The 26,421-nt window shown below is 35.9% G+C and overlaps 1 protein-coding gene and 1 long non-coding RNA gene across 3 annotated transcripts; both read left to right on the top strand.

Moving 5' to 3' along the window:
• Positions 1-12,853: 12,853 nt before the first annotated feature.
• Positions 12,854-13,785, top strand: LOC307163781. Its single transcript, XR_013822138.1, has 3 exons — positions 12,854-12,914; positions 13,148-13,273; positions 13,696-13,785. It is a non-coding gene; the product is annotated as an uncharacterized lncRNA (long non-coding RNA).
• Positions 13,786-16,445: 2,660 nt separating this feature from the next.
• Positions 16,446-25,738, top strand: LOC307163714 (zinc-alpha-2-glycoprotein-like). 2 transcript variants are annotated; one of them, XM_079879922.1, is made up of 7 exons: positions 16,446-16,633; positions 16,904-17,140; positions 19,584-19,847; positions 22,423-22,707; positions 23,910-24,026; positions 25,017-25,088; positions 25,254-25,525. In XM_079879922.1, exons 1-6 carry the CDS (start codon positions 16,579-16,581, stop codon positions 25,055-25,057), a joined length of 999 nt encoding a protein of 332 aa, XP_079736048.1. In that variant the 5' UTR covers positions 16,446-16,578; the 3' UTR covers positions 25,058-25,088; positions 25,254-25,525. The 2 variants fall into 2 exon arrangements, with proteins under 2 accessions (XP_079736048.1, XP_079736047.1); XM_079879921.1 differs by having other exon boundaries at positions 25,017-25,738.
• Positions 25,739-26,421: the final 683 nt, after the last annotated feature.

The following is a 26,421-nucleotide window of genomic DNA, read 5'->3' as shown; positions in this document are numbered from 1 at the left end:
TTTTTATCACTCCACTAGTGTTAGTCACTTTATTCAGACGCACTATTGTGTTTGTTGGAATCATCTTTGTGAACTGTCAACATTCAGTGTTTATAGGAATAAATGCAAATTAAGAATTAAAGTGAAAGTCTTTCTGCTTGAGAGTGTTTGACTAAATTGATATTTCTTTTAGTGCAACTTTACAGCTATCTATGATTTCGGATTACACAAAGCATCAACACGAAAAGTAAGTTATGATGTTTTACACTTAATCTGTTACAACTGAAGCACATCTGACTATTACACTGAGAGCTGCACATTCATTTAAGATTGGGGCTGGCAAACCCCGCAGATAAAATAAAAAAATGACCTTTGTAGAAATTCACCATGTAAATTCAAGACCCCAAATCACTAAGAAAGTAAGTTACGCCATACAAATATCATTTATGATGCATACAGAATGTAGAAAACTCAAATGATGAACAATTTGTTAGTTTGTTACACGTTTGTAAATATGGTTTCACAAATTACTTTTTATTACTCCACTAGATTTAGTCATCTTGTTGAGATGACACTGTTCACATTTCTTTGTTTGTTGGTCTGTGTTCAGTTTTAGGTGAAGACAAACCGATGTAAGTTCATGCTATTCCACACATGGGAAAACGTGTGTGATGAACGCAGGCCTTTCATTTAAGAGGCTTTTTAAATATATGACTGAACTTTCTCTTTTTGGCAAACCAGTATTTCATATTATATTATATTATACTTAATATTATATTAAGTTGTTTAACGTCCGCAGAATAGTTTATTTCAACAACCCTGCTTAACATTAAAGATTATAGTTTTTCAATTGTTATCACCATCTTCTTTGACTCAAATAAAGTTACTATGTGCTAAAAATCTTTGTATTTTTTTTTTTTTTGCTCTTCTGTCAGATTTGTTAGAGGAACTATGCCACACTGTTGTAATGCAAACACATTAAGAACTATAACGTTACATGTCCTTGTAAAGACTATAGATAGCATTCAAACATAATTGTTATACAGGAATTATGTTTGTACAAAAGTAAATTCAAGGTCAATTTATTACGAAAGTGTGTAAGGCATATAGGAAAAGAGACAATTAGCCATAAAGAATACAGAATTCCTCTCTCCTGGTCTATTGTGAAAGTTTATGTCGATACAGTGTGTAAAAGGATATTTTTCCACTAAACGATGACCCACTTTACATTTAGTTTCTTTGTTTTGTACAGTTTGCAAAGACTACTCTCAGAGCGTGGTCAAACATGTTCATAGGAATAATGAAAACATGAACAAATGCAGCATTTTGAGAATTAAATGTCAGTCCTTCTACATGACACTGGTTGAGACTAAACAAATGACATTTCTTTTAGGACATCTTTCTGGTCTATCTACGTTGTGGGATCGCAAGACACAACGACCCAACATGAAAAGTGAGTTATGCCCTTTTTCTGTTACCTATTCAACCATTACACTTCAAACTTTTAGAACTATTACACTTAAAACTCTGCATTTCACTGCACAGTCATAGATACACAGTTTCTTTTGTCTATGTCTCTAAACAACTGTTAAGTAAATTAATTACAGTTGATAAGTAGTAATTTTAAGTGAAAGGTTAGATGATTCATGCCTTTTTTTTTTTTTATTCTGTCCACACCAATACTTTGACACCAGTGTTTTAGGCATCTGTCTTCTAGGTTTGATCCAGAAAACAGAACTTGTGTTTTATGTCTCAACATTTTGTTCTCCTTTTTAATGAAAACATGCAGTTTTTGTTCTCAACAGCAGAATACCAAAATGTTTTAGCATATTGTAAATTTCAATAGTTAGCTAGCAAATGCATGTGAACTGTTTATTACTGTGATCATTTTATATGTGAAACAAGCTCAGTCACATCAGAGTTGAATTGGAACAGTTATTGTCCTGCATGTTTAACAGTGTTCTCACAAGGCACAACGTTTTCAGTGTAGTGTGTTTCATTGTTCCAAAGTTCCAATGTTTCAAAGTTTCATTGTAGCATGTAACAGTTTGGAGACATTTGGGGGATTTCATTTTATTGTATTTTCATGCTACTTTGATTTTGTTTGTACTTTTACTGAAACAAACTGTTTTAGAAACTGTTAACCGTGTGATTGCACAGTTTTGTGTGTGTGTGTGTGTGTGTGTGTGTGTGTGTGTCTGTTTTCCTTACACTTTGCAAAGCAACTTTGAAAAACAACTGTTTCCTCTAATCTGCTGTAATTTTAGTGAGCTCAAGGTGTTCTCGGCTTCTCTTTGTTCAAATAAGACAATGCTCCCATGAATTTTGGGGTGGTATGTGGATATAGAATGCAGCACAAGGAACTCTTAAATATTTATTTTAATAAAACATCTATGTAGTGTTTTTAAAAACACCGTAAAACAAAGGTATGAAGACATCTGTCTATCAGAGACCTTCACAAACTATGGTGTAAAACAAAAGATTTACCAGCAAATTACTTTTATCACTATTGTTTGAAGAAAAAAAAGAAAAAAAACGTGTTAATCTCCCTAAGTGTGGTGTTTTATGACTACTGAAGGTGTCACATCCTTAGAGCATTACATCCTTGGATGTTTGACACCTACAGCCCAGCCTCCTGAATTTGGTATTTAAATAAGATTTAGGATAGTAATTAAATAAATAAAACAAACATTCTACAACTCTAGTGTTACAATGGCTACTCCAAAAACTCATGAAACATCTAGAGAGATGTGTGTAACACCGACAAGAACAGCAACAGCTGAACAGGACTGACCAGTTAACAAGCTTAAACAGATGAAGACCTTCACTATCTACGCCAGAAAATTAGTTTGACAGAGTTTCTCCATGAAGATGAAGATTTTGTGAAACAGGACTTTCTGATGTCTGATGATCATGTAGGAAGATTTGTGTTTGAAAAGGGGTCACACACACAGTCAAACTCTATGCTATGGAACCTTACAAAGATTATACATCGAATGTGCTTATCTGCTTTCGACTGCCATAGACTTGGCATTTTTCTACACCCCAAAAAATTGGAGATTTTATTGGTATTGGTGGGGGGGGAAAAAATGGTACTTTTTCAACTGGGGTGGCACTACACCCGATGTGTGGTACGTGTCAAAGCAGCGATGAGTCTCACTCTGGAATAGGTCAGTCACGCTCATACTCATCAGAATGCTGCAAAACGAGTCTATATTTTCAGTGGAGCGACATACACACCATTTTCACAACAATAGACTAAGCTGTTAAAGTTGAGTTTCACTTATTTTGAGCATTGCTAAAAAATCAATTAGTATTTAATCATGGTGATGGGTGTGAATATGCATTGAATAGGACCGTGTTACAGCAAACCTGAAGATTTTGTTCACTGTATTCTATTTGTACATTGATATTGTATTGTATTGAGCTGCATCTGTTTCTGTTACTTGTCCCCATCTCTGTGTTCCTTGCTATATGTTTAAGTGTTTTTGTTTAATAAAACTGTGATTGGATCCAATTTCCCTTGCTTCTAAGCATCTCTATGATACAGACATGATAATGTTTTATTCAGATTGTGGAATACTGTTTAAAAGTGTTTGTATATTTTTGAAAAACATTTAAATTATTATCGATCTGTGCTATACAACATTGAGTTTTATTTTAACTCAAGACAAATTAATATGACAATGTCACCTAAAAGTCTTTAACTGAACCATCATAACATAACTTCATTTTAACATTATCATAGAAGTTAACAAAGTCTGCACAGAATGAAATTCCACCCTAATATCTAAATGCATGTTATGGATCTTTTTGTGAACAATTCACCAGAGCATATGTTTGTTTTTGTTTTTTTCACGTCCTAAAGAATCAGGGTCGCAAGTTGTGTAATAGCTACTTTTTTTTAATATGAGCTCAGATGGTCACAAAAGAATAACAAGTTAAGTGACTCAACCTTTTATTTCATGCACATACAATATTGAATATATATTCATACATTGAAGTAGTAAAGAAAATGATAAAAATGGCATTACAGCAAACAACCTGTGTAATCCTCAAAAATGTTCTGGATGTGATGCGTGGCACTAGTATTATTATTTTATTGTTTGTATGTAATGCCATTTTTATCATTTTCTTTACTACTTCAATGTATGAATATATATTCAATATTGTATGTGCATGAAATAAAAGGTTGAGTCACTTAACTTGTTATTCTTTTGTGACCATCTGAGCTCATATTAAAAAAAAGTAGCTATTACACAACTTGCGACCCTGATTCTTTAGGACGTGAAAAAAACAAAAACAAACATATGCTCTGGTGAATTGTTCACAAAAAGATCCATAACATGCATTTAGATATTAGGGTGGAATTTCATTCTGTGCAGACTTTGTTAACTTCTATGATAATGTTAAAATGAAGTTATGTTATGATGGTTCAGTTAAAGACTTTTAGGTGACATTGTCATATTAATTTGTCTTGAGTTAAAATAAAACTCAATGTTGTATAGCACAGATCGATAATAATTTAAATGTTTTTCAAAAATATACAAACACTTTTAAACAGTATTCCACAATCTGAATAAAACATTATCATGTCTGTATCATAGAGATGCTTAGAAGCAAGGGAAATTGGATCCAATCACAGTTTTATTAAACAAAAACACTTAAACATATAGCAAGGAACACAGAGATGGGGACAAGTAACAGAAACAGATGCAGCTCAATACAATACAATATCAATGTACAAATAGAATACAGTGAACAAAATCTTCAGGTTTGCTGTAACACGGTCCTATTCAATGCATATTCACACCCATCACCATGATTAAATACTAATTGATTTTTTAGCAATGCTCAAAATAAGTGAAACTCAACTTTAACAGCTTAGTCTATTGTTGTGAAAATGGTGTGTATGTCGCTCCACTGAAAATATAGACTCGTTTTGCAGCATTCTGATGAGTATGAGCGTGACTGACCTATTCCAGAGTGAGACTCATCGCTGCTTTGACACGTACCACACATCGGGTGTAGTGCCACCCCAGTTGAAAAAGTACCATTTTTTCCCCCCCCACCAATACCAATAAAATCTCCAATTTTTTGGGGTGTAGAAAAATGCCAAGTCTATGGCAGTCGAAAGCAGATAAGCACATTCGATGTATAATCTTTGTAAGGTTCCATAGCATAGAGTTTGACTGTGTGTGTGACCCCTTTTCAAACACAAATCTTCCTACATGATCATCAGACATCAGAAAGTCCTGTTTCACAAAATCTTCATCTTCATGGAGAAACTCTGTCAAACTAATTTTCTGGCGTAGATAGTGAAGGTCTTCATCTGTTTAAGCTTGTTAACTGGTCAGTCCTGTTCAGCTGTTGCTGTTCTTGTCGGTGTTACACACATCTCTCTAGATGTTTCATGAGTTTTTGGAGTAGCCATTGTAACACTAGAGTTGTAGAATGTTTGTTTTATTTATTTAATTACTATCCTAAATCTTATTTAAATACCAAATTCAGGAGGCTGGGCTGTAGGTGTCAAACATCCAAGGATGTAATGCTCTAAGGATGTGACACCTTCAGTAGTCATAAAACACCACACTTAGGGAGATTAACACGTTTTTTTTCTTTTTTTTCTTCAAACAATAGTGATAAAAGTAATTTGCTGGTAAATCTTTTGTTTTACACCATAGTTTGTGAAGGTCTCTGATAGACAGATGTCTTCATACCTTTGTTTTACGGTGTTTTTAAAAACACTACATAGATGTTTTATTAAAATAAATATTTAAGAGTTCCTTGTGCTGCATTCTATATCCACATACCACCCCAAAATTCATGGGAGCATTGTCTTATTTGAACAAAGAGAAGCCGAGAACACCTTGAGCTCACTAAAATTACAGCAGATTAGAGGAAACAGTTGTTTTTCAAAGTTGCTTTGCAAAGTGTAAGGAAAACAGACACACACACACACACACACACACACACACAAAACTGTGCAATCACACGGTTAACAGTTTCTAAAACAGTTTGTTTCAGTAAAAGTACAAAAAAAATCAAAGTAGCATGAAAATACAATAAAATGAAATCCCCCAAATGTCTCCAAACTGTTACATGCTACAATGAAACTTTGAAACATTGGAACTTTGGAACAATGAAACACACTACACTGAAAACGTTGTGCCTTGTGAGAACACTGTTAAACATGCAGGACAATAACTGTTCCAATTCAACTCTGATGTGACTGAGCTTGTTTCACATATAAAATGATCACAGTAATAAACAGTTCACATGCATTTGCTAGCTAACTATTGAAATTTACAATATGCTAAAACATTTTGGTATTCTGCTGTTGAGAACAAAAACTGCATGTTTTCATTAAAAAGGAGAACAAAATGTTGAGACATAAAACACAAGTTCTGTTTTCTGGATCAAACCTAGAAGACAGATGCCTAAAACACTGGTGTCAAAGTATTGGTGTGGACAGAATAAAAAAAAAAAAAGGCATGAATCATCTAACCTTTCACTTAAAATTACTACTTATCAACTGTAATTAATTTACTTAACAGTTGTTTAGAGACATAGACAAAAGAAACTGTGTATCTATGACTGTGCAGTGAAATGCAGAGTTTTAAGTGTAATAGTTCTAAAAGTTTGAAGTGTAATGGTTGAATAGGTAACAGAAAAAGGGCATAACTCACTTTTCATGTTGGGTCGTTGTGTCTTGCGATCCCACAACGTAGATAGACCAGAAAGATGTCCTAAAAGAAATGTCATTTGTTTAGTCTCAACCAGTGTCATGTAGAAGGACTGACATTTAATTCTCAAAATGCTGCATTTGTTCATGTTTTCATTATTCCTATGAACATGTTTGACCACGCTCAGAGAGTAGTCTTTGCAAACTGTACAAAACAAAGAAACTAAATGTAAAGTGGGTCATCGTTTAGTGGAAAAATATCCTTTTACACACTGTATCGACATAAACTTTCACAATAGACCAGGAGAGAGGAATTCTGTATTCTTTATGGCTAATTGTCTCTTTTCCTATATGCCTTACACACTTTCGTAATAAATTGACCTTGAATTTACTTTTGTACAAACATAATTCCTGTATAACAATTATGTTTGAATGCTATCTATAGTCTTTACAAGGACATGTAACGTTATAGTTCTTAATGTGTTTGCATTACAACAGTGTGGCATAGTTCCTCTAACAAATCTGACAGAAGAGCAAAAAAAAAAAAATACAAAGATTTTTAGCACATAGTAACTTTATTTGAGTCAAAGAAGATGGTGATAACAATTGAAAAACTATAATCTTTAATGTTAAGCAGGGTTGTTGAAATAAACTATTCTGCGGACGTTAAACAACTTAATATAATATTAAGTATAATATAATATAATATGAAATACTGGTTTGCCAAAAAGAGAAAGTTCAGTCATATATTTAAAAAGCCTCTTAAATGAAAGGCCTGCGTTCATCACACACGTTTTCCCATGTGTGGAATAGCATGAACTTACATCGGTTTGTCTTCACCTAAAACTGAACACAGACCAACAAACAAAGAAATGTGAACAGTGTCATCTCAACAAGATGACTAAATCTAGTGGAGTAATAAAAAGTAATTTGTGAAACCATATTTACAAACGTGTAACAAACTAACAAATTGTTCATCATTTGAGTTTTCTACATTCTGTATGCATCATAAATGATATTTGTATGGTGTAACTTACTTTCTTAGTGATTTGGGGTCTTGAATTTACATGGTGAATTTCTACAAAGGTCATTTTTTTATTTTATCTGCGGGGTTTGCCAGCCCCAATCTTAAATGAATGTGCAGCTCTCAGTGTAATAGTCAGATGTGCTTCAGTTGTAACAGATTAAGTGTAAAACATCATAACTTACTTTTCGTGTTGATGCTTTGTGTAATCCGAAATCATAGATAGCTGTAAAGTTGCACTAAAAGAAATATCAATTTAGTCAAACACTCTCAAGCAGAAAGACTTTCACTTTAATTCTTAATTTGCATTTATTCCTATAAACACTGAATGTTGACAGTTCACAAAGATGATTCCAACAAACACAATAGTGCGTCTGAATAAAGTGACTAACACTAGTGGAGTGATAAAAACATCACTTACAAAACAAAATTTACAAACTTTCACAATTGCTCTCAAATGGATTTTGTGTATTTATTATAAATGTTACTTTTCAATGTATGCTGAGTCCTCTTTTCTTACTGATTTGGTCTTTTGAATTTTACAGGTGTTTCGGACACACATACAGTAACTCCTGTATAAAGATTATGTTCGTAAGTTATTCACGAGTGTGAAACTTTGCATCACAGCGGTGTGACATACCCCTGACAAAATATGTTGGCGTGTAAAAATACACACAAAGAGTTTAGCACTACTATTCACACACACATACACACACACACACACACACACATACACAAACACACACACACACACACACACACACACAAATATCTAACTATATATTATGTCGCTTTAATAGAACCATAGAACCTTGATATCACCTGTTTTTGGGGGTCATAGAAGATGGTAATAGTAAAAACATCCTAAGCTCATCTCTTTAATTTGTGCTGGATATTGAAGTGCTAGGGACTTCCATGATATTTTCTAGCATGAAGCTTTGTCTGGATCACTTAACACAACGTTTTGTGTTCTGGCCACACAAAGATTTACCCTAAGATTAGATTTCTTGAGTATTGCATGTTTGCACTGTACACTGAAACATGGAATCAACATGTATCCCTTGTGGTTGTTACACACCTCAGGTATAATTTGAAATGTAGGTTTGTCAAAAGAACAAAAAAGGTTCAGTCATACATTTAAAAAGTTTTCTTAGTGAAAATTGTGTTTTACTCATGTGAGGACACGGTTCGGCTACAGTTCTAATAAAAGATGCTGGTCACCAGTCTGTTTTAAAAAATAAAATAAAGTAAAAGTTTTTATTTAAAGACAAGAGACAACTTTCATTGCTTTTTGTGGCAAACAAATGTATAAATGTTTGAATGTTTAAAACCCCTATGCTTCTTATTTTACTCAGAATTTTGAAGTAAAAAATCTGTAAGTTGTTTTGCAACACACACACACACACACACACACACACACACACACACACACACTATGGGTTGGGTTAAAAACTAAAACATTTTCTGTAAAAAAAAAATACTACAATAACAAAAGTAACAAACAAATTTATATACACTAAAAATATGTTTTTGTGTGCGAGTCCAGAGAATCACCAGAAACCTTTTGATGAAGTGTCATTCTTTAAACATCTAGCCTAAGCAACTGTCGTAAAACCATTAACAAACCCATTTAGGATGCACTCTTCCCCCGCCAGTTCCACTCGTAAACACCTTCAACTGTGAGTTAGATAAATGTTTTGATTCTTTGTCTTTTTAACACTGATCCTATTGGCGTCAGGAAATAGATACAGATGTTCTAGAAAAAAACAACAACACCTTTTCTTATTGAGAAGAATATAGTATGGGGTGTGTGGGTATAGGACTCTTTGGCTTGATGAATGTGTCTGATTCTTTGTCTTAGGCATTAACATAAACCTATAGTTCAGGTACTACTGATCCTACTGAGGTGCTCTCACACACACACACACACACACACACACACACACACACACACACACACACACACACACACACACACACACACACACAGTTGTTCTTAAAACATCTCCAGACATATTATTTTAATGAATATAACCAGTGTGGTGTAGGTGTAATGATAATCCTGAATGTCTTGACTCAAATATTTTGACTCAGTTAACATATAGGCTACCCTATTGATCAAACAGCAAAGATTTTGACACTCAGGGTGTCAACATTGCGTAATACTTGCTTGGGTGAATTTCACCCCCAACAATCAAAGGAAAATACAATCAGCAACAGTTTACCCCCCAACAGACTGGAAGGAGCCAGATACCCAGGATTCAACAAATGACCAGCCAGCTTGGCACTGTAAATCAGAGACCCTGTTTTTGACACACGGATTCCCTGTCAATCATGAGTGACAAGGGGTCATAAATCAATCAAATATTAACCCAAAAGTGACACATGGTATATGTTAATACTACTACCGCCTCCTCAAAAAGCTCATTAAGAGTAGTCGGTGGCACTGATCCAATTATCTTCCCTGCCCTTTTAATCAATGTTTGGAGCTGTGTTTTTAGTTTAACTGACAGGTTACCAAACCAAGCTATAATACCATATCTCAATATAGACTCAATAACTGTCTTGTGAAAAAGGAGCATAATATCTTTATCAACACCATGAACTCTTAGTCTTCTTAAAAAATATAAACGCTGACACATTTTTGATGAAACATAATCTACATGATGTGACCACTGAAACTGTTTGTCTAAATGAATTCCTAAATATTTATATGTTGTTACTTGTTCAATCGGTACTCCTTCAATTATAATAGGGCTTTGATCACCTATAGACCTAGGGTCAAAAATCATTTCTTTAGTTTTGTTAACATTAAGGAGCAAGTTATGCTTCTTGCACCACTTCTCCATCTCCTCTATCTCCTGTATATAAGTACCAATGTCAGACTCTTTGTGGAGTAAACTCAATATGGCCGTATCATCAGAAAATTTAATAATAAAATTATTCCTATTGATGTTTCTACATTCATTTGTATATAATATAAAAAGTAAGGGCGAGCTTACACAGCCTTGAGGGGCACCTGTGCTTATATTAATCATCTCGGAAAGAGTGGAGTTAACTCTCACCTGCTGCTTCCTTTCTGTCAGGAATGAGCCATACCATTTAATAATGTAGGGGTTCACTTCCATCTGATATAATTTGTCTAGCATTGTCTGCGGAAGAATACAATTAAATGCAGAACTAAAATCCATAAATAATAAACGAACATAACATGATGGATTGTCTAAGTGTTTTAAGATAGAGTGGACAGTTGTAATTAAAGCATCATCAGTACCCCTGCCATTATTATATGCGAATTGGTACGGGTCCAAGCGAAGCTGTACCTCACCTCTTAATTCACCAACCATAATACGTTCGAATGACTTCATCACTGTAGAAGTTAGCGCTACTGGTCTATAGTCATCATTTTGCTGTGGGCATGGTTTCTTGGGCATAATGACAACTGATGTCTTCCAGATAGTAGGAATGACACATGTATCCACAGACAATTGAAATAAGGGGCACCAAGCCGGAGTTAACTCATCCGAAAATGTTTTCACAATAAAAGATGAAATACCATCAGGTCCACTTGCCTTATTGTTATTCAACTTTTTAAAAACTGCAGTAACATCTTTGGGGTTAATTAATATTCTATCCCGTACTGGGTCACATGGTATTGACATAGACAGCTCTTTACAGCTTATCACATTTGTTTCACAATTCAAATCAAAACGTTTATAAAAGATGTTAAGATCATTAGCCTTATCTAAATCATTCTCCACATTTAGTTGCTTCTTACTAGAGTTCATATTAGTCATATCTTTCACCTTGTCCCACATTTTTTTGGGGTTGTTCGTTAAAAAGGCTTCCCTAACTCGTATACTGTGTTCCTCTCGCGCCATCTTCAGTTTCCCCCTCAGGTCTTTTTGTATTGATCTCAGTTCCATCAAATCATTATTCCGGAATGCTTGCTTTTTCCTCCTGATCAGATGTTTAATTTCAGGTGTTATATAGTCTTTATTGTTCGGATATATGGTGATTGTCTTTTTCGGCACAACAGTGTCAACACAGAAATGGATGTATCCCGTTATTGTTTCCGCAATATTGTCAATACTGTTGTCCCTATAAAAAACATCCCAGTCTGTAGCCAGAAAGCATCCACTCAACGTCTCCTTGCTCTCATCCTGCCACACACTGACAGTTTTTGAGACGGGTTTACTTTTTTTAATAGCACACTTAAAGGTGGGGATCAAATGGATGATGTTATGATCTGAGTTTGAGAGGGGGGGTTTAATTCTGGCAGCATAATTATGCATCTTTAATGTTGCCATAGCATTTATCTAGCGTCCTATTCTTACGTGTGCTGTTTTTAACATATTGCTGGAATCCAGGTAGAGACAGCTCCAGTTTACATTGATTGAAGTCTCCGAGAACAAATATAGGGGAGTCTGGTTTATCTTTTAGCTGCTGATCAACCCGTTCTCATACCCAAGGCGTCACTTTCAACCATGCTTCAATATCTGACGCTCAAAGCACCCTTTAGCGTCCATATGAGACGCATAACCCTACCACATACCTAAACCTACCCAACCGAAGCGTCACATATTGACGCTAAAGGGTGCTTTGAGCGTCAGATATTGACGCTTCCGAAAGCGTCAGTTACATGACGCCTAAACCTACCCATAACCGAAGCGTCACATATGGACGCTAAAGGGTGCTTTGAGCGTCAGATATTGAAGCATGGTTGAAAGTGACAAAAAGTGACGCCTTAGGTATGAGAATGTGTTGTGCTGATGGACACAGTCTGCTACACATGCAGCTGCTTTAGATGCATTCCCACTTGGCGGGATATATACAGAGCATAAAAAGATGTTCCCATAGTCTCTAGGTAGATAAAAAGGTCTCAAACTAATGCAGATAAGTTCAAGATCAGGAGTGCACACCCTGTGTTTTATCGTATAATTATTGCACCAGGAGTCGTTAATATAAACACAAATCCCACCCCCCCTCATCTTCCCTGAGTCATTATTTCTGTCCATACGCACACATGAGAAGCCTCGTACCTGCACCAATGAGTCTGGAAAATCCTCTTGTAGCCAGGTCTCTGTATAAATCATTAGGCATGATTCGCGATATTCGTTACACGCCTTTGCATTAAGCTTCAGCTCCTCCATCTTATTCCTTAGGGATCTTACGACTGTCTGGTCACTCACAGCAGTCTGACAGAACCAGTTACAGTAAACTGGGGTAAATATGATCATAAATACACTCTTGAGTGAATATGAATGATCTTTATACAGTAATGGTGCTTCTGCATCAGGCATATTGTATCAGGAGAACATGATGATGCTGAAATAGATTTATGTTTATGATCACAAACAAATACAGTTAAAGTGCCTCGATTCAGTTCAACAGGTGATAAGCATTCATAATGTTTCTGGTTATATATAATTATTCTGTATATATTCTTCACTCTGCAGATGGAGGATGTTTTGACTGTGAAACAGAACTTTTCTGGCTTTATATGACAGGAGGAGCGGCAGCATTTCTTCTTCTACTTCTAGTTCTCATTTGTTGGTGGATCAACAAAAAGAAAGTGTCAAACGGTGAGTTCAACATATTCAACATGATTGTTACAGTTTTAAATCTGTTGTTTGTAAATATTCTTGTCTTAAAGATATTTTTTGAGCTGGATAGTTTGACTGTATCCCCGCCCCGATAGAAAATAAACCAAGAGAAATTAAACGGTTTTCAATTTGGTTGATTCTGAAAATACAGTATTCTTATGTTCGGCAAGAAATGTAGTTTAAGGCTTTAATTTTTGTTCATTCATCCATTTCTAATTGGTGACAACTTTTAGTTTTAGTACGAATACTTAATCATGACGGTCACTTTTTATTGTGTTCCTTTATGTTTAGATTAAAATAGGTATCAGATATTTTACATTTGACAGTTTCTTGAATATTTCAAAGGATCGAGAACATATTATATGTGTTACATGTATCATGATTCTCTGTTGTTGTTTCAGGAGGGGGAATCAGATACGAAATGATGAAACTAAGAAGGAGGTTGACCGGCCCAAGAAGGATCAGAAACTCTGCAGATCTATTCCCAGATCGCCTAGTTTGTTTTTATATATGTATTTTGTATATAATTCCTTACAATTATCGTGTATATGTAGTATGTGTATATATTATGTATAGAATGTTTTTGTTCTAAAAAAAAATGCATCAATCATAAAAGGTTGATTTTGCAATGTTTGTACATTTGTCTAGGATATTGGAAAGGCATAATCCTACACTGTAAAAAAAAAAAAAAAAATTACAGAAAATAACCATTTTTTTATTTATTTTAAATTGAACTCAAAACTGTAAAATTACAAACAAATTATGACAAATGAGAAATTACAGTAATTTACATTTTAATGTAGAAAAATTACTGTATTTTTTATTCACTATTTCTTCTGTTTTCTTAAATAACATACGTAAACTTACAAAAAAAAAGTTTAAACAGTAACAAAACAGTTAAATGATAAACCTATCAAATGACTGCCAGACAAAAACCTTGAAATTAAAGTAAAATATCCTAATTTAAATAAAGCGTAAACACTGTTATTTTACAGGCATTTCCTGAATTATTATGATCAATCTCTCTTCTCTGGTTACTAGTGTAATACATCATTTACTGTAAGAGTTATTATCGTGATTATGTAACTTTCAGCGGCCATGGTTAAACTCTTCAGGCTGAACTTGTGTAACAACCCAAGATCCTTTCTTTCAAAAGATAAATCCTCTCAGGGGACTTTGTGTGTGTTTGTAATATTTACTTTATTATTGTGTGTTTTAAATCCTGTCAGGAGACTTTGTGTGTGTTTGTAATATTTACTTTATTATTGTGTGTTTTAAATCTTGTCAGGAGACTTTGTGTGTGTTTGTAATATTACGTCATTATGCTGTGTCATGATTGGCTGAGCTACAGGAACACTATAGAGATACAGATATTCCCGGCATTCCTCATAGTTTTCCTGTAATTGGACTAATCATAATCAGGTCACGGGTTTGATGTCATTTGATGATCAGCAGGGAACGTGTTGATCAAATGTCCAGATGCTTTATGGAGTGTAAGACTCTGAAGTGTCTGACAGATGCTACTGTAAATGTGCCTCTTTGGACAACATGTGTTAAATATGCAATATTAATAAATAAATGAGTCTTTTAACTATGAGACTTGATGTACAGCATCACATGTTAGATAGAAAATAACTAGGCAACTCACTAGATTTGATATGTTGGCAATCCATGTGGTTTGATTGCCAGGAATCAAATGTAGAGAGCTTGAATGCAATGCAAGTTTTTTTGATGCATAATGTGTTGTATTCAGTGTGCACTAGTCTTGAGTAACTGTGAGTGTGTGTTCATGTATTAGACAACATGATGTTTAGGTTTGACTGATATCTGGCATTTCTCTCAGCTAATATGAATACAACATGTGTCCGATAGCCAAAGGAGATCAAATATTCTTTCAACAACAACAAAAAAATATACAAGAATAAGAAGTTTTACAGTTTTTTTGTCAAGAATAATAAAAAAAAAAGTCTTGAGAGTTTTTTCTTTGATGCATCTTTTACTAATCAAACACTAAATCTGTGCAGAGCTCGTAAAATATGATCAGCTTCATGTGTGTCTGTTTCTGATCAAATCCAGCAGAGCGTTTGTTAAAACATGGATATGAAATAACCAAAGATAATCTGCATTAATCAGATGAAATATTAATTCTGCTGTACTTGACACTCTCAGGTAAAGCGTTTTACACACATTAAGCAGAAACCTAGGAGAGAGTCTCTATTGATTAATTTAGATGAATGTTGATTATCAGTTAATGAGGGTTTAATTCTTCAGCACACCAAAAAATATCCAAGTTCAGGAATCTGAAAGTGACGTTTATAACAGGTTTTTACACAATGTATAATTGTTGAGTAACTTTGTTTAAAAACTGTCATAAAATCATGGATTATTTGTGAGATGAATGTTATTGTGTTTTCATAGACCACACAGAAGCTGAGTGTTGTTAACACACTTGTTCAAAGTGCTTTAAATCAACATGAAATCAAATCTGACTCTGTTTGCCTTTTTAAGTCGTGTTCCTGCTGGTTCTATTGTGAACGGGAGAAAGGAGTGTGTGTGTGTGTGTGTGTGTGTGTGTGTGTGTGTGTGGGTGGGTGGGTGGGGTGGCAAACAAATTTGTACCAACTTTGAATATGTGCAGTTTGAATTCAGTTTCAGTCTGTTCCTCGCATTAACCTGTCATGTGACTGTAGAAGACGTGTATATGTGTGAATATAGCACACATATGAATAGCTGGTCCGAAATGCAGCAGAAGTATTTGCTCCATTCTGCATTTACTTATTAAACATTGAAAAAAAAAAAAAAAAATGGTGCTGATTTCTTCTAAAGCCCTAAATGCTGTAGCTCTTCAAGACTTGAGTAAGATCCTATTGCATCTCATGCCTTTATGTTGTTCTCCACATTCTGGCCACTCGTTGAAGTTATCAGTCATTGAGCTGAACTGAACTGTGTGAATGATGACACTATTGTCTTATTAGAGCTGTATAAGAGAACAGTGAGATTGTGTTTAATATTATGAAGCTGCTTTGAAACGGAGCTTGACTTGACATGAGCTCAGGAATGCAGACAGACACGTTTTGTGATTCCATCAAGCGAGTGTTTTCTCATTTCCTCATTTTCTCATTTCCTGAACGCACAGAATATAAACATCTGTACACAGACACAAGTGACATGATGTGAAGGTGAAGTATAGTAAGCCATACCCAGAGTTTGTCCTCTGCATTTAACACATCCAAGTTAGAGCACACACATTAGGAGCAGCGAGTAGTGAACACACACACACAAGAATGATTTTATTTAGTTTTTTATTGTTTTGCTCTTTTCTAGGCGATGCACAGCAAGGTAAGAAACAAGCTTTTTTCTGTCCGTATACAGCACTTCCTTCTGTTCGACAGGCACCAGTTACATCAACAATTTGAGTTTGTTTTCTGGTTATATTTAAGATGTTGTGTTTTATAGCATACATAATTTCACCTATATCGTTTTGCATAATGTGTTGTCCTTTATTGTGTTGTAATCCTACTTTGCTCAGCTTTGCTGTCTTTGTTCTGAACAAATACATTTTAGTTGCTTCATGTTTCCATTGTTGCTTGTGTTTCATATATTCCTCAGAGAAACACTTCCTCCACTACAAGTTTACAGTCCTGATCAAATCAGACTCATTCCCAGAGTTCAGTGCTGTGTGTGTTTATGATGACAGACGGATCAAACACTTCAGTAATGAAGAACGAGTCTGGATTCTGACTGATAAAGACTGGACTGAAGCTCCTCCAGATCCTCCTGATCCTAGAAACTGGTTCATACATCAGATCAGGACTCTGTCAAACTGCACAGACTCACTGTGTTCTGGTGAGATTCATGCTTTACTCTTATTACAGTTTTTTTGGATTGCTTACACACTAAAATTAAAAGTAGTACACTATTAGCAAAACCTTACACTCAAGAAGCAAAACATCAGCCCATATTTGCACAACTATAAGCACATTGTCAACCTCACACTTGTTGCAAAACTCTACACACAGTGATTTGCAAAACACTAAGCACACTTAACATTACACACACAAATCTGTCATGAAGTCACTTCCTTGCAATACCAAAGCACTGACTGTCAAATTACCGCACCGTCCAACCAATTGGTTCAACACAGTCATCAGATGTGCAAACACTTGTTTGCTTAATTGTAGACACACCAATTAGGTGTATAAGCACTATAAAAAGCAGCAGTCATTCAAGACGTTTCTTTCCAAGGTGTCTTGCTAATGACAGCATTGCCTGCAATGTTGATGAAATTCTCTGGCCAGATCCAGCTAGGCGAAGAGACAATGTCTAGGTGTTTTTTTTTTTGTTTTTTTTTTTACAGTAAACTTACAGTACAATACGTAAAGTGACATTTTGTTACAGTATTATGAATCTCCAGGTCAACATTTTGGGCGTGTTGAGAAATAAATGAGTTTCTTCAGTCTGCAACATTGGTCTTGTGTAGTGTTTGGTGAATTTACATTATATTTGTACTTTGTTGATGGTACCCATACACAAAAGAAATATATTTACAGTTTTTCTCAGTTGCTTTGGTGCATTTCTTAGATCAAAAGTGCAATTCTTGATACTACTTGTACAAATTCCAAATCATCTAGTCACTTGTGCACATCAATAAAGCAATTTCTTATTCCTTTGAACAAATTGCAATTGCTTTTGAACATATTGCAATTGATAATGTACAAGTGTCAGCTTTTTTCCACATTTTCAATTGCTCATGTCATGTTGATCAAAATATAGTAGATGGTTCTCTGTTGAATAGTCTTACCCCTCAAAATATCAAGGCATTAGTTCCTTGCATAAGCCATTACATGCTAAATTGTTTAACTATTTGTCCTAAACTGTCAATCATAGTTTTACACATTTCTATTAGACCTTTTGTACAAAAACGATGATTTGATGACTCGTGCAGGTGAAATTGACCCTCACTCAAGGAATGTAAAGTGTTAGTTCAACCAACAATCAACCAGTTGTCAAAATTGCTCAAAGGTGCATCTTCTGCAGAAACAGCACTAGAACAGTGGTGCGGGCAAAGTTATGCCTTAGGGGGGTTTCCTGTGTTTCTTTCTAATTTAGTTTTTATTTTCCTTTGTGCCCCTTGTCTTTTTCTTACTGTAAATGATTTTGTTGTTTTCTTTCATAAAGTAGAACTAGTAAAAGCTGTGAAAAACTAAATCTCTTTTGTCTCTTTCAATCAATAACCCACATACATTAATATGTAAATAGTACTTTTGAAATTGATATATGCCATAGTAGTGCAGCCTTGTGCATTTTCAATACAGTAACTGTCATCCAAACTGTAGCCTAAGTTTACATCTGGTAATAGTGTCAAAGTACACAGTTACATTGACAACATGCCTAAACATTTTGACGAGCTTGTTCATGAACAATGACTAAATGACTTATCATTCTGATGACACTGACATGATCATTGGCATGAATATTTACTTTTGAGAGATGTACTAAGGATTTTTAGTGACTGACTAGCTTTAGAAACATATCTATTGTATATTGCAGTTTGTACAAATTGTTCTGAGAAATGCACTTATTATTTTGCACATGTTAGGGATGATGTGAAAAACGCACCAAAGCGACTGAGAAAAACTGTAAAATATATTTTCAGAGTATATTTTGGAATATATGCAAATATTTGAAATTGGCCCAATAAATATATTTCACACTTACTGTAACATCATATCTTTTTTGTTATATTTCAGAATATTTTTCAATGTATTTTTTTCTGTATGGGTCCCCAAAAGAGTCAAAAATATATGTGGCATATATTCCAAATACATTGAAATATATTCTGAAATATAACAAAAATATATGATGTTAAGTGTGAAATATATTTATTGGGCCAATTTCAAATATTTGCATATATTCCAAAATATACTCTGAAAATATATTTCTTTTGTATATCTAATCATAGGGAAGTAGAAGTGCTAAAAGTGTTTTAGGTTTATCACAGCAGAGTGTAACTCATGCAAACAGAGTATAGTAATGTGAAACGTGTGTGTTTCATATGGTAAGAAAGTGTGGTTTTTAAACAGAAGTGTATAGTTTTTACAAGAGTGTTTAATTATGCAAAGGATCTGTAGTGTTTTGCTAATTGGGTGTGTGGTTGTGCTAACTGTGTGTAGTGTTTTGAAAACACGGGCCCTGTTTTGAAAATCGTGCTTAAGCAATCCAAAAAAACTGTAATTATCAGACATTATATTTACTGTGAGTTTCTCATGAGTGTTGTTCTGTGATGTAGATCATGTTCTTCAGAGAATAATTGGCTGTGAATTGGAGAAACTTCCTGATGGATCAGTGAATCTGACTGTCTTTGATGAATATGGATTTGATGGAGAAGACTTTATTGTCTTTAATTTATCCACTATGCAGTGGATTGATAAAAACCCCAAAGCCAAAGAAACTAAAGAGAGATGGGATCGTCACACAGAACGAAACCAGTTCCTCAAGCATTTCCTCAAGACCTGCACTGACTGGATCTCAGCGTTTCACAACACAAAACAGAGCAAGTTCAGATCAGATCTTTAATTAGCTCGTCTCTCTCTCTCTCTCTCTCTCTCTCTCTCTCTGTGACCCTGCTATTCCCTACACACACACACACACACACACACACACATATATATATATATATATATATATATATATATATATATATATATATATATAATATATACACAATTTTGGTCTCCATGAGGAAAACAGCGTGTGTATGTGTGATGGGTAGGTTTAGGGGTCAGGTTAGTGTGTGTGTGATGGGTAGGTTTAGGGGTCAGGTTTGTGTGTGTGTGTGTGTGTGTGTGATGGGTATGGTTTAGGGGTCAGGTTAGTGTGTGTGTGTGTGTGTGTGTGTGTGTGTGTGTGTGTGTGTGTGTGTGTGTGTGTGTGTGTGTGTGTGTGTGTGTGTGTGTGTGTGTGTGTGTGTGTGTGTGTGTGTGTGTGTGTGTTTGATGGGTAGGTTTAGGGGTCGGGTTAGTGTGTGTGTGATGGGTAGGTTTAGGGGTCAGGTTTGTGTGTGTGTGTGTGATGGGTATGGTTTAGGGGTCAGGTTAGTGTGTGTGTGTGTGTGTGTGTGTGTGTTTGATGGGTAGGTTTAGGGGTCGGGTTAGTGTGTGTGTGTGTGTGTGTGTGTGTGATGGGTAGGGTTTATTGTAAGGGGAGAGAAAATACAGTTTGTATAGTATAAAAATCATTATGGCTATGGAAAGTCCCCATTAAACATGAAAAACCAAAATGTGTGTTTGAATAAATAACTCCAGGAAGTTGTTTCTAATTGTTTCCCGATACAGAGGCAATTTATCATTAGTGACAAATAGTCCTAAATACCACTAAGAAGAACATTTAAACTGTTAAAAAAAATGTGTTCATACATGCAGGGGATTTCTCTACTTATATATGTAATTGTGTGTTTGCATCAGAAAGTCAGATGCTTCGTGTTTATTAGTGCAGATCCAGTGTGTGGCGTAACAGAGTTCAGTTATAGATGTGTCTCTCAAATCAATGCATGTTCTTCTGGATTGCAGGAGTTTGATTTTCACATTGGATTACTGTGTCAGCTTACTAAAGTATTAGATCCACCAACTAATTAGCAGATTTCATTAAAGAGAAAATTGAAAAGACTTAGGCTGAATCCCAATTCTCTGTCTTACCCCTTCCCCTTACCCCTTACCCTTAGTTTTGCTCGTTCACGTGAGAGTAAGGGCTATCCCAATTCTCATTTTGATCAAGGGGTAGGGCTAAGGGGAAGGGGTAGATACCCCTTAAAACCAAGAATTTTCGCGAGCTTACTTGAAACCAAGGGGTACCCAGAATGCACTGCGCAACCGGCAACAAAGGCGGGCATACCATCAAGAAAGTCTCATTTTCGGCTTAAATGATTGATTGAAAAATTATGACAGTCGTGTTTTGTACTCTACACAGTCATGTACATATATATTTGCAACCATGTTGTTAACTGAAACGTTTTTAAACGTTTTTAAAAATCGCTGGTCTGCTACGCTAGGCTATGCTAACGATACATTGCTGGTTTGCACAATCAGTCCCGCATTTCTCTGACTAATGTCCGGGATTCGGCTTTTGTTTTCTACAGTCGCCATTCATTATGTGTAACGTTTCATTATTTGACACTGACACGTATGTGCCAGCTTTGCAGGTCATGTATTCAGCTTCAAACGGATCCCGACTGATACGAAAACACAGGAATTTAAGCAATGCTAAAACGCACATAAACCGATCACTTGTTTAGCGTTCATGTACGTTAAACACTACATTCAGATTCACCGATTTGAATGAATTCAGTCCGGTTGAAACAACACTCTCTGTGCATAATGAATAGCGACGGCAGAAAGCAAAAGCCGAATCCCGGACATTTTTGGGTGATCCCGAAATCCAGGCGACATGTCCAGGAAAAAGATACGTGCTTAACATATTGTAACGCGTTGTGTTAGGAGGGAAACAAAATAAGGATAGCTCGCAGCTGAAGTATTAGGCCAGACAGACTCACGGAGGCGATTATTCACTCGCAATTTATTGACAAATCAAACTCCTGCAACTGTCTGCCACACGCTCCACCTTGACTTCCACAGCGTCACTCAATAAAACAAAGCAAGAATAATGAGCATCAACACAGAAATGACCCACATACATGGGGTTGTTCGAGTCGCACGGCACAATACCATTACAGCCCGTTCAACAGAGAGCGCGCAGCTCTTAAAGGGGCCATACTTATTTCCACTCGTTACAATATACTGTCCTGTATCACACAGGGACGCCGGAGTATGATGTATGATGACGTAACCAAGTGGCGTCTCATTTCATAGGGGTATGTTTTCAACCCTAGCGCTTACCACTCGGTTTCGAGGGACAAGGGCTAGGGGTAAGACGAAGGGGTAGGGGTAGGGGAAGGGGTAAGACAGAGAATTGGGATTCAGCCTTATTCTCATTATGTCTTTCGAAACCCTTATAACTTGCCGTCTTCTGTGGAACAAAACCCATAATTTCTTCCCAGCTCAGAAACAGGAGAGAGAAAACAAAATTTGTTGAAAATGTTTGTTTGTTAATTGCATTATTATTTTCTGCTTCAGCTCCACCAGATGTTCACGCTTTTGTGCCGAAACTTTCTGCTGATGAAAGTGAACTGGTTCTGAGCTGTCTGGCCACTGGTTTCTACCCCAGAGATGTTCAGATGTACATTAGAAGGAACAAATACATTGTCGAGGATCAAACATCTTCTGGAATCAGACCAAATACTGATGAAACCTTTCAGATGAGAATCAGTGTGAAGATCGACAGAAACCATGAAGGATCTTACGACTGTCTGGTCACTCACAGCAGTCTGACTCAATCACGACCGGTTTTAACAGTGTGGAGTAAATATCAACATTTTGTTGTGATTATGATTTAAATATCCATTATGCACTAATTCTGCTTCTACAATTAGCTTATAAGATGAAGATTGAATACAAATCAGTATCTGTGGGAAGAGGAGTAGTGTTGATGTTTTTAATGTAATTAAAGGGGCCATAAAATGTATTTTCAGATTATTGTTTCTGGAGTTTAGCTTATGAAGTTAGCATGTATTAAAAATTCCAAATATTTGCAAATATTTCCAACTTTTGGAAGGATATCCTGATGTTTCAGAAGGATAGAAAACTGGGCAGTTAGCTTTTTTATTGTAGAGTAACATCTTCTATGTTTAAATATAATTAATAATAAATAAAGGACATTTTGCTTTTCCATTTCATGAGCCCTTAAAGGTTCTCTAAGCGATGTTGGGTGACGTCACTTCTTGTTGACGTTCGAAGTATTGTCAAACAAAACGGAGGCTAGCTCGACCCTCCCTCCCTTTTCCCTCTTATTTGCTATTTGTTCATCGGAACGTCGTCTCTTTGGTCTTGTGTCGGCCATATCAAAATTCAAGAGAATAAAATTCTAGCGTCAGTCGTTGTCGTTGTCTAGGACATCTCTCCTCTAGCTAACTTCCCTCTTCATGCTTCTCTCTCCTCGACCCCCTCCACCCCCCTTCATGTGCACATGCACTAACCCCCCACTCCCCCCTTCATGTGCACATGCACTAACCCCCCACTCCCCCCTTCATGTGCACATGCACTTATGTGCACATGCACTAACCCCCCACACCCCCCTTCATGTGCACATGCACTAACCCCCCACACCCCCCTTCATGTGCACATACACTAACCCCCCACACCCCCCTTCATGTGCACGGGCACTAACCCCCCGCCCCCAAATCATTCTTGTCGGTTATTGGCTGGAACACTGTTTGTTATGTTTCGTGGTCCAGGCTGGGCCAGTTTGTTTTTGTCGTGTTTGTGGAGCCTGGGCTGTCTACAGAGACCGCATTTTTTACAGTGTGTTCAGGGGACAGGCAGCTAGCGGATAGTGAGGAGATGTTTGCTGTATATGACAAAAAATGTTTCAGCTTAAAAAACGTGTGACATCGCTTAGAGCACCTTTAAAATAATGTAGTGTAATTGCCCAGACAATTAAGGTTAAACTCTGTTCAACAGTTTAAAAGCATTTATGAAGCATTATTTTATTCTTCATTCTGCAGATGGAAGATATTTTGACAGTGAAACAGAATCTCGATGTCTTGCTATAGCAGGAATTGAAGCAGCTGTAGTTCTTCTAGCTCTCACTGTGTTCTGGTACTTCATCTACAAAAAAAATGGTGAGTTATAATTATTCAACATGATCATTGCTTTAAATCTCTTGTTTTAAATCTCTTGCTCACAAAATATCCTTTTTATTATAAAAAAACAACAACAGTTTGACAGTATAGTATAACAGAAATAATGTGAACAATGTGAAAGCGATGTTTATTATGGTGATTGATTATTTTCACATTTTAATATGATAACAGACTACAAGGTAACATTTTCCCATACTTTTTATCAAACAAATGTGACATCATTGAAACCTCATTGAAACCTTGTTTCGTGTCCGGAGCGAGAGGTTTGATCCCGGCACTTCGGTCTAGTTTGGTTTCGGTTCTTTCGGGATTCGGACACTCATGCTCCGCGTGTTTGTTTTCTGTTGTGAACACAGGATGAGCTTTCGCTCGTTCTCATGCGTTCTGTCTTGTCGTGTGAGCGTGCGGTTTCGAGTTTGCTCGGACAAAACACTCTTGTGTCAGTGTGTGTTGTTGTGTTTTGTGTTGAACGTGGTTCGTGTTTAGCAACGTGCTTTCATGTCATGTTTTGTGTGAACACGTGGCTTATGATTTGTTGTATTGGCCATGTACTTATTTTAGTCATGTTTGGTGTGAGCATATTGCTTGTCACTGTTTGTCTAGCCCTGCCCATCTTGTTACCTGATTATTGATTCATTTTCTCCACCTGTCCTCTCTCATTACCTGCTTTGTTTGCTCCCTATTTATTCTCCTTGTGTTTGCAGTTCTGTGCTGGTTCGTCATTGTTTGTTATCTTTGTTTTTCCCTTGTATGTTCCTCCTGAGTGAAGTGAAGTGACCCCCCTTGGGGTAGTTTTTGTTTTTACTGTTTTATTTTTTATTATTAATAAAAGCTCTTCATTCCTGTGATTGAGTCCTCACTTCTTCCATCACACCCAACCCTGACAAGCTTGGCATAAACATTTACAAGTACATATTTATGTACTTGAGATTAATTTTTATAGTGTATATTCTGCTGTATCTTTCCTAGGTCAGAAGAGAAATGATGCTAATGGAGTGAAGTTGGAGTGATTGAGCAGGTTTACAGATCCCAGTTCAGCGAGTGAGTTTTATAAACATTTCAAAGCATCAAGATCGCATCAGTGGTCTGAACAAAAGTGTTCTTAGGAAACTCATTTGAAATGCATGTTACTAGCAGCTGCAAATCGGGCCTAAAAGATCAATGTCACAGTGTTACACTTTTTTTTGTGTGTGTTTTTTTTTTTAGTAGGCCTACTCGTAACATTTACATTGTTATGCTGCATCATGATTAGCTGAGCAACAGGAACACTGTAATGATACAGGTATACTGTAACCTGGATAATCATCATCATGGTGTGAGAAAACCCAAAGTCATGGATTTGATTCCCAGGCATTAAATGTATAGATTGAATGCAATGTAAGTCTTTGTGATTAAAGTGTCTGATACATGCATAAATGTGCCTTTGGATAATGAGTTGTTAAATGTGCAATATAAGAAATAAATGAGTCTTGAGTGTGAGTGTGTGTTAATTGGACTGTGCAACATGATGTTTAGGTTTGAAGATTTCTCTCAGCTCAAATGAATACAGCATGTGTTCGATAGTCAGAGAAAACTTTCAAAAAGATTTGCAGAACAATAGGAATGATTTGCAGTTTTCACAAATTATTCAGAAGATGCTCTTCTGTTTGTTTCTTTCTTTCTGTTATTCTGTTATTAAAGCACTTTTATGCAAAAAAGATTTGATTATATAACTAGATCTGGATATGGAAGGATATATCCTTGTCCACCATTGTGCTGAACAACATTAAATAAAAGGTTCGGATAAAAGACCAAAACAGATAAACATTCAACAGCATGCTGTACATCCGCCATACAAGAAAAAGCACGTATTTAGATGCTTACATCAACTCTATTTAGACTCAGGAGTCATAAACCTTCCCAGAGAGACATAGGTTTTAAGTTTTGCTTTGAAAAGCGATTATATAGTTACTGTTCTAATAAAAAGTGGTATATAGCAAAAGCCCAGTCGGCCCATTATGCCCACATCTGACACTTCCAGTCACAGCTTTAGATGAAATCAACTGAAGAGAAAAGAAGACATTAATCTCTGAAGATCTCAGCAGAAGAGGATTAAACAACTCCACAAACAGCATTACCAGCTTCACTTATTACTAACCAGTTTTACTTTATTTCTGGCATTTGTCTACAAAGTGCATAATCAGTGAATAAATGAGCCATTTGAATGAATGAGGGATTTATATAACGCTTTCATGTACTACTGTACACCTAAAGCGCTTTACAATCATATCAGGGGATCTCTCCTCAACCACGACCAGTGTGCAGCATCCTCACTTGGATGATTTATATTCAATTTATAGCAATATCTTCAGTATTACTCAGAAGTCTAGTTTCA

This window comes from Squalius cephalus (assembly GCF_949319135.1).
Source record: "Squalius cephalus genome assembly, chromosome: 8".
In the NCBI taxonomy this organism is placed as follows: Eukaryota; Metazoa; Chordata; class Actinopteri; order Cypriniformes; family Leuciscidae; genus Squalius; species Squalius cephalus.
The sequence above is the reverse complement of the archived record's forward strand: the minus strand, read 5'-3'. Positions and strand labels throughout refer to the sequence as shown.

Excerpts from the sequence above, each read along its gene's own strand:
- LOC307163714 (XM_079879921.1), top strand. The coding sequence starts at position 16,579 with ATGATTTTATTTAGTTTTTTATTGTTTTGCTCTTTTCTAGGCGATGCA. Across the intron at positions 17,141-19,583 it reads CACAGACTCACTGTGTTCTG|ATCATGTTCTTCAGAGAATA; the intron begins GTGAGATTCATG and ends TCTGTGATGTAG. Across the intron at positions 22,708-23,909 it reads ACCGGTTTTAACAGTGTGGA|ATGGAAGATATTTTGACAGT; the intron begins GTAAATATCAAC and ends TTCATTCTGCAG.